We start from the raw sequence: 13500 nt of genomic DNA on the forward strand, positions 1-13500 counted from the left end.
TTCTAGTTGCATATAAATAATTTCAGAAAATATCATTGGTGTGAAGTGGCCATTGAATATTTTTACGTTGAAGAATTTAATGAAATACATAATTTGTAATTTATCCATTTCTCAATGTGCGTAGTGATCATTATCTAGTTGGACAATTTTATCGATATATTACTAATATTTTTAATATTAACATCCTCCATTACTAAATATCAAAAGTTATTGTACAAGAAAAAGCAAAATTTTTTTTCCATAAAGAGTTTTATTTTTTTCTGAACAATATGATTTGTATGCTTATCGTAATTAGGTATTTCAATTTTGCTCAAAACAGTTTTATTACAATGTAGTAATATATATTCATGAGATAAATATTCCTCTCGATATAATTATAAAATTTAAAAGAACAATGAAATAATAAAGTTTTATATACAAAAATATTTTATTTATCACATTTTTGTTACGACTTATTTTACATTGATTTACAAGCACATATCATTAGTATTGAGTGCTACTTATATAAACGATAAAAGATATATATGCAAAGCACAATTATGAATAAAAATGTTAAACAATAATTCCTTCTTTGGAATATAGAATAGAACATATTATATTACTAATTATATTTATCATTTTAATGAAACCTTATAAATAAATTTAATTGTATTAGATCTATGTAATATAAAATTACTTTTTCTTCTTCAACTCTTCAAAACGTCTATTCAGATCTTCGAAATCAATCTCATCAGGCGCATTTGGTTCATTGGAAGCATTTGAGTTTGAACTGTGTGGGACAGAGGGAAGAATTAAATCTGATGGTACAGACGGCAGCTCGGGTAACTCTGGGAAGTAGTTTGCTGGTGGCTTTGTCCTGGGCTGCGGCTGAGGTGCATTTGAGTTGGAGGGACTCGGTAAATTTGGTGGCTGAAAATGGAACATAAAATGCATAAGGAAGTTAATAATATTAGTAAAAAGTATAATAAAATTATATTGCTGTATTATGCAAGAATTTATGTTGTGGTGAGGAGTTCCCCAGAATATTGTCATTTTTATACTTTATTGGTACTAAATATGTTTAGTGCAAAAGACCAGAGTTGATAAAAATATAAGGTCAGATATTTGCCTAATAGAGCGCTAGAATGCGGGCTGGCTTGAAGCAGTGTACTTATATTAAAGTGGGGCTATATGTTAATGCTTATTTATACTAAACAAGCAGCAATATAAAGCATAAATGGCAAAAAAATGGTTAGGCCATAATAATTTCCAAAAATGATTGATTGATCTTAAAATAAAATTTAAACAAACTTATTTCAAATATAATTACCAAGCTATGATCAATGCTGTCATAAGCAGGTGGAAGGTTGCTCATTTCCTCCTGTAAATAATAACAAACATGTGCTCTTACTAAACAACACTGATGGATAGTGTAATCAATATAAAAATTGTGCTATTTACCACCTAATCAAAGATAATTATTATCTAACTATGACTAGTGAATAAAATAACTCTATAACTAATAAAATCTAAATCAAATGGTCTACAAAAAACATTCATTTAATTAGTCATGTATCTTTTTTGATGAAATACCTGTAAGAAACTATTGTTCAAGCTCTTTGAGTCAACTCCTGGTGGAACATTGTATGTCATCAGTTTACTGGGGCCTCCATAGTTTGTTGGTGTTGCAATAAACCCGCCAACTTTACCTCCTGAAGGCTGCTGAAATTTGAGAATTTATGTATCTTTGATATATTTTAATCCATTATAAAATATGTTACATACTATTTTGAGTATGTATGAACTTTTATTTTTATTAAGTAAATTCCAATCATTTTTAACTGTTTCCTGCTGCCACAAAATCAGTTACCCTATATCCACAGTAAATATATATATACGCTAAAGTAGTATGGAAACTTTACAAATGTTAAAACAATGCACACACACATATGCAGGTTTCCAAGGCCATTAAGCTGACACCGCGTTAGTATTAGTCGCGCGCGCGGCGTTCAGATATGACACCTGCCTGTGTGTGAGTTATAACTTATGTTTGTATGTAGTTTCCATACTACTTTAGCTGATATATATAATGTGCTATAGCTGTGGGGGTTAATCAACTCAGTGGTTCACAAGGAACATTTGTCTTCATATAACCAGACAGTGGAATCAACATCAATCTGTGGTGTTACCAGCTCTTCATATGATATAGATAAGTAGGATGGCAGTGGAGATCAATTGAATTAATAATGGAGTCCAATTATTCTATTCACATATCTATACTACTATTATAAAGAGGACAGATTTGATTGTTTGTTTGGTTGCATTAAATAGGCTCCAAAACTACTGAACAGATTTGAAAAATTCTTTCACTGTTGGGAAGCTATACTATCCCCAATTGACATAGGCTATATTATATTTTTAAAAAATTAGAGATATTTGCTAAAACTCCAATAATGTAACATGTCTTTACATCGCGTGCGCTGCGTAAAGTATTGACTATGCAGAACACATCATTATTTACAAAATGTGTCGCGACAACATAATTATGTTATAAGTGTTCTTTTATTATAAAAATTTAATTGGGATGTTGCTACTTCATGCTCAGTCCTATGTACGCAGACGTAGTCGCGGGTTATCAGCTAGTATGATATAATCTTGTATTATCCAAAATTTATTTATTTAACACCATTTTAGCAAATTTTTACTTCTGGGTGGCAGTTTTAAACAATTTTAAACAAACTATCTGTAAAAATTAATTATAAGTATAATTTCGATACATACTGATGGATATTGAAATGGAGTGACATTCGGTGGTGGTAAATTAGGCATCTGTGGCATGTTAGGTTGAGATGGGTAACCTATAAATCCAGGAGGGTTTGGAGGTCCATTTATGTCAATCAACATAGCATCTCTGGCTGCAAATCAGAAATATAACAATGTTGAAAAATTCAGTTATGAAATAAAAAATATACACTCATTATTATTAATTTACACCTTTATTTGGGTGGCATATCTGTGAACACATTTTTTTTTATGATAATAAGGGACGAGACGATCAGGACGTTCAGCTGATGGTAATTGATGCTCCCTGCCCATTACAATGCAGTGCCACTCAGGATTCTTGAAAAACCCCAAAAATTCTAAGTGGCACTACAACTGCGCTTGTCACCTTGAGACATAAGATGTTAGATATTAAGTCTCATTTGCCCAGTAATTTCACTAGCTACGGCACCTTTCAGACTGAAACACAGTAATGCTTACACATAACTGCATCTAGCTGGCATCCTGTGCAAAGGAGCCTCCCCCTGGCTTTGACATTAGCTTTGCAACAATCACTAATTTTTAAATTATTTTTGAAATATAATTCTCATGACAATATTCTTTGTTGTTCTTCTTTCTCATTCTTTGGATTCTTCTGTTTGTTTTTGTAATCCATATTTATTTATTTTATATCACAACTAGGTTATTTAGAAGTGACAGAGTTAATCAGTAAGCATAAATATTAAAAATCAAATTTTAGCCATGGACAAAGAAATTCAGTAGATGCCCTGTGTAGAGACACCAAAATGATTAATTAAAAAAAACATTGAAAGAAAAATATAATTCTGATAAATTTGGACTGTTTCTGAATAAATTTTGTGTCTTGACACAAATTTCTCCCTGCTGAGTTTATATTTATTTGTAATACATACCTTCTTCCTCTCTCATTACTTGTTCATCTGGTGTATACTCAACATTGTAATTCTTAGCAATTTCAATGAGATATCTCTCAATTAGTATTTTAGGTGGGCTCTGTACCGACATTTTATGTTTCAGTTTTTCACTTATTGTATTAACACTCTCATTTCTACATGCATCTGCAAATATCTTGCCATACTTTGCAGTCAATAGATCTGATATAACTTTGAGTTCCTGTGTACAATATGTTTCATAAATTTATCAGATTATTACAATTAGTGAACTGTTCTAATTTGAATTTAATAATCACCAAAGTAATATATAAATTTAACATAATTATGGTATAGTATCTTATCATAAGTTACCTGTACATCAGTATGCATCCGAGGTGCAACCCAAATAAGGCTTGATATAGCTTCTGCTAATCCCTCATCCAATTCTTTCATCTGTGTCACTAAGCCAAATCTTGCCAAAATTAAATCACAGTACATTTCCACTATTTCCATAGCTTCCACCATGTAGTCTTCTCTGAAATTTGATGAGTAGGGATAATATAATATTATAACAACGCAAAATATCTTGTCAACCATAAAGATTTTTATAATAGCTTACCTGATTATATGTTCAACACGAATCTTTGCACGTTCTGTTTTACCTGCTGCAATGTATTCCGCAATTTCTTTACGTGCTTTTTGAGCAAGTTCAGTTTTCTTCTTCTCAAGCAATTTTAAACGATTTACGGACAATCGTAGGTGAGTTTTTAATTTTGTATAGTTAGGATTCGTTGAAAACATTTTGATTTCTACTAAATTATGTTATCTATAACAAGAAAAAGTGAATAAAATAATAGAACTAATATTAATTAATCAACTGAGATGTAAAAATTATTTGTAAATATTTATTCTATGAATCACTTGTTCACTATCGAGATTTCATCATTATCATAACATGTCAATGTCATGTCATATACTTAGTAGGTACGTAGTCACTAGTCATCTTGGCCACAGTCAGTATACATATACATATGTCAGTATACATATACATATGTACCAGTACGGAAACTCACTACAAACGTTCGAAATGACACACTCACACAAACATGCGCATCAACGAGGCCCCTAAGCAGTTTTCGCGGTCAATATGAGTCGAGTGTCACATTGTTATTTGTTTCCGCGATCTTTTTAAAAATGCCAGCGTATTGCGTGGTATACGGCTATTTGAACTCGGCTCCATAACTCCAGTTTTCGTTTTTTAAAGTATAAAGTAGTATAGTATATAAGAATGATGTATTGTTATATTATTACTATTATAATTAGAAGGCATTCGAATTATAAGTCCGTGAGATCGATTATAATAAATTAGTGAACATAATTCGCCATTTACACTAATATGGCGGCTGAAATATTTATTATCATTTTTTTATGAGTGTAGTTTAATGGTTTTATAGGCTGTTTTTTTATATTTATTAATTTTGGACAAAAATACTTACCTACATATGTTTTGATGGTTTTCGAGTGTTAAAACCAATTCCAGCTAGTGGTGCCAAAAATGAAAATTCAAGATGGCGGCTGCAAAACATTATCAAGTATTTCGTCACGCGTGTCATTTTCATGGTTTTCGAGGGTGCTGAAATAGATAATGGTGTCAAAATATAAATCCAAGATGGTGGCTGCATAAAACTGACAATTTTTGCATCATGGATGGTTTTTGATTGTGCTCAAATTGATAGTGCCGAAATAGATAGTGATGCCAAATGTTAATCCAAGATGGCAGCCGCATGAAATTGGCAAGTTTTTTGTCATGGGTATCGTTTTCATAGTTTTTGAGGACGTTGATACTGATAGTGCTGTCAAAATGTAAATCCAAGTTGGAGCTACATGAAATTATCAACTTTATTATCTCGCGTGATGTTTTCATGATTCTCGAGGGTGTTGAAGTTTATACCCATATTGATTTTATTGAAAATGTCACATCCGCCATCTTGAAATGGGTGTCATATTGTATTTCCACTCACGAAAATCTCAAAACTCCTGAAAATTTCGAAAATGATACCCAATTTGATTTTATTGTAAAAGTCACATCCGCCATCTCGGATCTCGAAATAGATGTAATATTCGTTATTGACACTCACTCAATTTTGTAATCTGAATTCTGACACACCGAAAAGTTAGATGATCATTCTTTTTTTATTCGGTGGATTTCTCGTGGCAGGCTTCGTCATGCTCGCCTAAATGCCGCTAGTGGCGGCGACGTGGGGCAGGTCGTTCCCTTTCCTAAGATATGGTCAAGGGAGGCGATAGCTGCTCCATGCGTCATGCTCGTGAACGGGCGCTACTTGTGGTGGCTGGATGACCTTGTTACCGGCAGGTATGCTTCAAGTTTTCTTTTATTTAATTATTTTAAAATTAAACTTTTTATACATTTTATTTAATAACAGGTTCACATGATGCTTTTATTTATTTACGGTTTGTGTGGATTGATGCATCTATTGGAGTCAATAACTCTTGTGTTTATAATTATAAATTACCTTTATTTTAAAAACAAGAACTTGTAATAAGTACCTAATCTGTTTAAAAAGAGCAACCTTAGAGTTTTTTGCTCATTCTTGTCTAAGGAAATCTGCTTTCCGAATGAGTTGCATGAAAAAAATTAAATTAGTAGGTATTTCAAGTGTAATATAATTTACCTATGAAATAAAAATATTTTTGATTCGATTTGAAAGAGCATACTTACTCTTTAGCAGTAAGAAATCGTGCATCTTAGTCGTAATAGCTTCATGTAAACTGATTTGCGCTCAAAAGTGTGTTTATACTTTATAATAGCTCTGAAAAGAACCGTATCTCCGTGCTGTACACCGAGTCATGGAATCGTGCGGATTACCAGCAGTCATCTTGCAGAAGTAGGTATAAACGTTCTCCTGAAGTCCGAAGTAAAGATACATACGAAAATTTGTAGTATGTTTTACTTGTTATATGCGCGTGCAACTGTGTGGCCGCACCGCACCGCCTTCATTCAGTTTTAATGAAAGGCGTGCGCAATTTATCTAATGACGGCAGGTCACACTTAGCATGACCGATCGCGATGGAGATCGACTCTACCCTAGCTACGGGTTACAGGAACTTAAATTAAACTTGTCAAATGAATGTCTGGCAAAACAATATTCTCCACCTTCGATCTTAACCGTGCTTACCAAAACGTGATGACAAGGGAACAGGACATGGAGAAAACGATCATTAGTCATTACATCAATAGGTTTATTCGAATTTCCTCGCTTGTGTATATGCGAATGATGCGCATGTGTATGTGATGAATCTGGGACAAACATTTCAAAGATTATCCACGAAGTTCTCCGTGGTAATCCACGAAGTCTAATGACTACGTTCTCCCATTCATCGACGATTTGCTTACGATTGCTTCATCAAACGAGATTGAGCATCGCGATCACCTAAGAACAGTTCTTAGAAGATTGGAAGAAAACAGAATCACTATTAACCCCGCCAAATTTCTTGGATAAAAACCATAAAAGGTTTAAGACGATTTTCAGATAAGTTAAACTTGTATCAGTACGTGGTCAACATACTGAATGCCGCATAAATTCATGCTCCGAAGCAGCGTGATTCAAAATTTAAAATAGAATATAAAATTACTTATTGAAAGTCAAAAAGAAGAAGAAGAACGGGCGCAATAAACTCAGCGGGCTTATTTTTATATATATAAAAATATGGTTATAATGTAAAATCGTACAATAAAATTATTTAATAGGTTGTGGGTGGTCGCTCCATTACCAATCAGTGGTATCATTAAGTAAGTAATTTATGTTGTACTTACAAACGTTTTTACACGCTTTTTATTAGCTTCACCAGTATGTTTGTAAACGACTTCTTTGGGCGTGATTTTGACCCACTGTAAACGGCTAGATTTCGTTGAAACTCTGTAGATTTATCAAGGACCGATGACATTACACTAATTTGATAAAATTATTCAACTTTTCAATTTGCAAAATATGATTTTTGTTAATTTATATAATTTTTAAAGAAATAAATCTATGGTCGTAGGGTGGCTATCAGTAGTGATATGGTGGTATTGATGGCGATTTAATAAAACTAATTCAATTCTAACACTATGACAGTTAAATATACTTTAACAATTCACACACATATTAAGTAGACTGATACACATGAAGTTAAACCATTACAATATAGAAAGAAGGAGAAAACACAGTAATTAGAGGTACAGATATTACGATACGACAGTTGCAAAGTAGGTAAATCTTATAGACAAGCGACACGGGCTTCGCGGCGAATGATCAAGACACGACTGCTGTACCGGCGCGGGCGCGGGTCGTTGAACGATATTCGATCTGCGCAGGCGCAATATTCACCGGTTACAAGCGGTAGATTTCCACTGCACAATACTGAATATTTTATGTGGGATTATTGTTAATATTAATCTGTATGTTTGTGTATAAGTGTGTTTTAATTAATATAGTTAAGTGTTAATATTAATATTGTAGTTATTGTAGTGTAAGACAATATATATTATGGATAATAATAATTAGTAATAATAAATAGTACATAGATAGTAATAACAGTTATGTGTTGTGTAAATGTATGTAGGTATAGTGTACGTGTTACTGTATGTATCGGCCACATCACTCCCCCCCAGAGACCGTCACTACGGGCGATAATAATCTGGAAATCGGACTGTGCGGCCTGAACGTGTCCTTTTGATGTCACCCTGAGCTGGGGCACTCTGCTCTATAGGGTCAGGGTGAAGTACAGGGCTAGGTTGGTGGTTGTTGATAGGAGTGGGAATAGGAAGAGGTTCGTTAGAGGTGTTCATCAGTATATAGGCCGGTTTGAGTCGGTCTATGGATACCGTAACGCTCTTCCCTTTGACTTGTATTTTATAGGTCTTTTCACCCCGTTCCAGAACTTCATAAGGCCCGGTGTAAGGCGGCTGTAAAGCACCACGTACTGTGTCGTCTCTTAAAAATACATGACTACACGAAATAAGATCTTTGTAGACGAAAATTTTGTCTTTACAGTGACGAGAAGCTGGAATCGGTGTTAACTTTGCTGTAAATTGGCGAAGACGAGAGGTGAAATCCGAAATATCCGTGCTGTTAAAAGAACCAGCCTGAAAAAATTCTCCAGGAAGGCGTAGTGGCTCACCATACACTAGTTCGGCAGAAGATGACTTAAGATCGTCTTTGAATGCACTCCTTATCCCAAGCAGGACTAAGGGTAATGTGTCTACCCAATTACAATCCGCGTGACACATTATAGCTGCTTTGAGTTGGCGGTGGAATCTTTCGACTAGCCCGTTACAGGCTGGGTGATACGCGGTTGTTCTGCGATGCTTGAATCCGATCATTTTTCCAAGATATTGGAAAAGTGACGATTCAAACTGTCGACCACGATCAGTGACAATATCAGTAGGACATCCAAACCTGGATATCCACGATATTAATGCCTTCCCAACCGTTTCAGCGGTAATATCCATCATAGGTGTTACTTCAGGCCAGCGAGTGAAACGATCCACCGCTGTTAGGCAGTACCGATACCCCTGTGAAATGGGCAGAGGGCCTATGATGTCGACATGCACAAAAACAAATCGAGCGCGGGGAAGATCAAAATTGCCCAATGGAGAAGTAACGTGGCGATGCACCTTTGCCCACACGCGATGATATGGCACACATTGACGAGACCATTCACGACAGTCTTTGCGTACTCCAGGCCAAACGAATCGCTCGGAAACAAGTTTAGCCGTTGCGATAGCGCCTGGATGGCTGAGACTATGAAGACTATCGAAAATTTGTCTCCGCAAGTCTTTAGTGACAAAGGGCCTAGGCGTTGTGGTGCTGATGTCACAATAAATCTCCATGTGAGAGTTTGGAAGCTTCAACTTTTTCAGACGAAGTGAAGAATCTTTCAAAAGTTGAGTCAATTCCACGTCTGACTCTTGCGATGAGGCCAAAACATTTAAATCTACTGGCATCTGTAGTTCTTCGACACGCGACAGTGGGTCAGCGACGACATTGTCTTTGCCTGATATGTGTCTGATATCGGTCGTGAACTGTGAGATGTAGTCGAGGTGACGATATTGCCTTGGTGAGCAGTTAGCTTTCCTTTCATTGAAAGCGTAACTGAGCGGCTTATGGTCAGTAAACACTGTGAAATGCCTTGCCTCTAGCATATGACGAAAGTATTTAATGCTGTCATATATAGCTAATAGCTCCCGGTCATATGGCGAGTACTTTTGTTGAGAAGGACTCAGCTTTCTCGAAAAGAATGCGAGAGGTTCCCATATGTCATTTTTGTATTGTTGCAACACTGCACCCATCGCCTGGTCGGAAGCATCTGTTACTAGAGCAAGATCCGCCTGACAGTCGGGGTGCGCTAGCAATGCTGCATTGGCCAGACTTTGCTTGCACTCATTGAAAGCTAATAGAGCTTCTCCTGTAATGTCGACAGAATGCGAATTTTTGACGTTGCCAGTAAGTAAAGCGTTTAAAGGGGCTTGTATGGCAGCTGACTTGGGTAAAAATCTTCTATAGAAGTTGAGCATCCCTAAAAATCGCCTGAGTTGTCTGACTGTCGCAGGTATGGGGAAGTCTATTATAGCCTGAACCTTAGAATCTAACGGCTTAATGCCAGATGCAGATATTCGATAACCTAAAAACGTTACCTCTGGTGCACCGAAGACGCATTTTGACGTGTTGACGAGGACGCCGTATTCCTTCATGCGGTTGAAAAGCTGATGAAGGTGGGCTTCGTGCTCGGCTTCGCTCCTTGAAAAGACTAAGTAATCATCAAGGAAACAGTAGCAAAAGTCGAAGCCTCTCGTCATTTCATCAACAAACCTTTGGAAAGTTTGACCAGCATTCTTAGACCAAAGGTCATAAAGGGAAATTCATACAAGCCAAAGGGAGTAGTGATCGCGGTTTTCGGTATATCCTCCTTAAAAACGGGAATCTGATTATAGGCCTTCATTAAGTCAATTGTCGAGAAGACAGTACATCCAGAAAAAGCGTGGGTGAAGTCATGGATGTGCTTAATAGGATAACGGTCAGGTATGGTCCGTGAATTAAGCATCCTATAATCACCACAAGGTCGCCAGCCGTTTTCCTTCTTGGGTGCAAGGTGTAAGGGAGAAGACCAGGGACTATCAGAGGGACGCGCTGTACCATTGCTAAGCATGAGTTCAAACTCCTGCTTGGCGATTTTTAGTTTATCCGGTGCCAGTCTGCGAGGGGTACATGAAATAGGAGGGCCGAGTGTGGTCCTAATGTGGTGTACCGTATTGTGCTTTGGAGAAGCCGGCGTACCTGCGGGGCGTGTGATTTCCGGATACTTACTCAGAATAGCGTGAAAGCGCGTGTCGCCTGTTGGAACCTTAACAGAAAACACATTATTATTAGCAATACAAGCATTTGCTGACAAGGTTGTAGTATTGTCTAGTAAGCGTTGATGTCGGCAATCTACTATTAAATTATAAAAACCAAGAAAATCAATATATATATATATATATTTTATATTATAATATATATTATAATATAAAATATAATTGGCTTGGTTACATTAGCTACAATAAATCTCCATGGAAAATTGCGCCGTAAGCCTAGATTTAAGTTGAGCTCAATAAAACCAAATGTATCTATAACGGACCCGTTGGCCGCGGTGAGCTCGAAGTTACTTTTGGCTCGACGTTCACGAAGCGCAGAGAGAGGGTAGACACAAAGATCACTGCCGGTGTCCACCAGAAACTGGACATTCATACTGCGGTCGGTGATGAAGAGGCGACCCTTATAAGATGGACAGTCGTTTGTCGCCACTACCGACTGCCGGCGGCGTTTCCCGCCTTGTTGTAGTCGCATGGTTTCAGGCACTTATGCGCCTGTGCTCCGAACTTGCTATGGTACCAGCATACAGGGAACTTGCGATAACTGGATTCTGACCGGTTCCGGTGTCGCGATGATGAGCGGCGACGGTCACGTGGTCTCGAGCGGTCCATAGAATAGCAAGAAGTCTTAGTGTGCTCTTCCAGCTTAAGAGTCAGGTGCTGAACCATCTTCTTAACTCCGCAATCTCATCTGACTGGTTCGATGTATATGCCCTGCTTGAGGAAGCAGCGGCGACGTTACATGGTGACGTGAGCTCATGGATACGGTCTGCCAGCTGCTCCAGAGATTGGGTTTGTTGTGACGCCAGTACTGTTTGGATATTGTGCGGGAGTCGGTTGGGCCAAATGGATTTGAGAAAGTCATCAGGTACAGAAAGGCCAGCCAAGTCTTGCAAATGTCGCAGAAATTGTGAAGGTTTTCAATCACCGAGCTCCTCATGCGTCAACAATAGCATAACCTATTTCTCGTGCGAAGCGGATAAGCGCTTAATAAGCTCTGTCTTAATCTTGTCGTACTTATTGTTAGGTGGAGGGTTAATAATTACATCCTTCACATGTTTTGCAAACTGCACGTCTAAATTATTTGTCACATTATAAAATTTTGTGAAGTCATCAGTAATAAGGTGGCTTAGAAACTGACCTTCTCTAGAAGGTGCAAACCATAATTCCGGATCCTCGGGTGAAAACGGGGGAACTTTAATTTTTAAAATCTGCATTCCTTTATTTTCACGCTCAGTGGAAACGCGCACTCGTCGAGTTCGTCGCGTTGTCACGTTGGCGTCCTTACGCGAACCAACAGTTGTTACAGATTCACTGCTATCACTCATAATGGTACCTGTATTATCTGGTATACTCGTGTTCTTCAGGGGTCACCAGTTATGGTCGTAGGGTGGCTATCAGTAGTGATATGGTGGTATTGATGGCGATTTAATAAAACTAATTCAATTCTAACACTATGACAGTTTAATATACTTTAACAATTCACACACACGTTAAGTAGACTGATACACATGAAGTTAAACCATTACAATATAGAAAGAAGGAGAAAACACAGTAATTAGAGGTACAGATATTACGACACGACAGTTGCAAAGTAGGTAAATCTTATAGACAAGCGACACGGGCTTCGCGGCGAATGATCAAGACACGACTGCTGTACCGGCGCGGGCGCGGGTCGTTGAACGATATTCGTTCTGCGCAGGCGCAATATTCACCGGTTACAAGCGGTGGATTTCCACTGCACAATACTGAATATTTTATGTGGGATTATTGTTAATATTAATCTGTATGTTTGTGTATAAGTGTGTTTTAATTAATATAGTTAAGTGTGAATATTAATATTGTAGTTATTGTAGTGTAAGACAATATATATTATGGATAATAATAATTAGTAATAATAAATAGTAAATAGATAGTAATAACAGTTATGTGTTGTGTAAATGTATGTAGGTATAGTGTACGTGTTACTGTATGTATCGGCCACAAATCACTAATAAGCGCCATCTAGTAATTTATTGTAAACTACAAAGTCAACGCGCGACATGTCGATTTCCACAAAATTAAAGTATCTAATTTGTTTAGAAGCGAATAGATGGCGGTGAATTTATATTTCCATTATAAATTATTAATGCGTGATTTAACTGAGCTAATTATTATAAGAGCTAGTTCGGGGATCTCGGGCTAGCTGAATTAAGTGATCTTTCAATATAACTAAAATATTTTTATTCGCAAATATTAAAATTTATAATGCCTTCATTCAATCTAAACAAATTAACTAAAAAATGAAAAATAAATAATAGTTTAAAAAACTAACGAACACGCTTTATATAAAATTCAACTAAAAAAAAGGAAATTAATTTAAATTGAAAATAGTGTAAAAGAATATTATATATTTCATTATAAAAAAAGCGTGGGATTATTAAGAATTATTATTCTAAT

General features: G+C 36.5%; 1 protein-coding gene across 2 annotated transcripts; it reads right to left on the minus strand.

Annotated features, from left to right (window-relative positions):
* Positions 1-230: 230 nt before the first annotated feature.
* Positions 231-4600, minus strand: LOC126977065 (IST1 homolog). 2 transcript variants are annotated; one of them, XM_050825753.1, is made up of 7 exons: positions 4270-4600; positions 4023-4185; positions 3672-3891; positions 2761-2894; positions 1573-1698; positions 1310-1360; positions 231-909 (listed from the first exon to the last, which is right to left on the minus strand). In XM_050825753.1, the coding sequence occupies exons 1-7, from the start codon at positions 4449-4451 to the stop codon at positions 673-675; spliced, it is 1113 nt and encodes a 370-aa protein (XP_050681710.1). In that variant the 5' UTR covers positions 4452-4600; the 3' UTR covers positions 231-672. The 2 variants fall into 2 exon arrangements, with proteins under 2 accessions (XP_050681710.1, XP_050681709.1); XM_050825752.1 differs by having other exon boundaries at positions 1573-1701.
* Positions 4601-13500: the final 8900 nt, after the last annotated feature.

This window comes from Leptidea sinapis, chromosome 43 (genome assembly GCF_905404315.1).
Source record: "Leptidea sinapis chromosome 43, ilLepSina1.1, whole genome shotgun sequence".
Classification (NCBI taxonomy): domain Eukaryota; kingdom Metazoa; phylum Arthropoda; class Insecta; order Lepidoptera; family Pieridae; genus Leptidea; species Leptidea sinapis.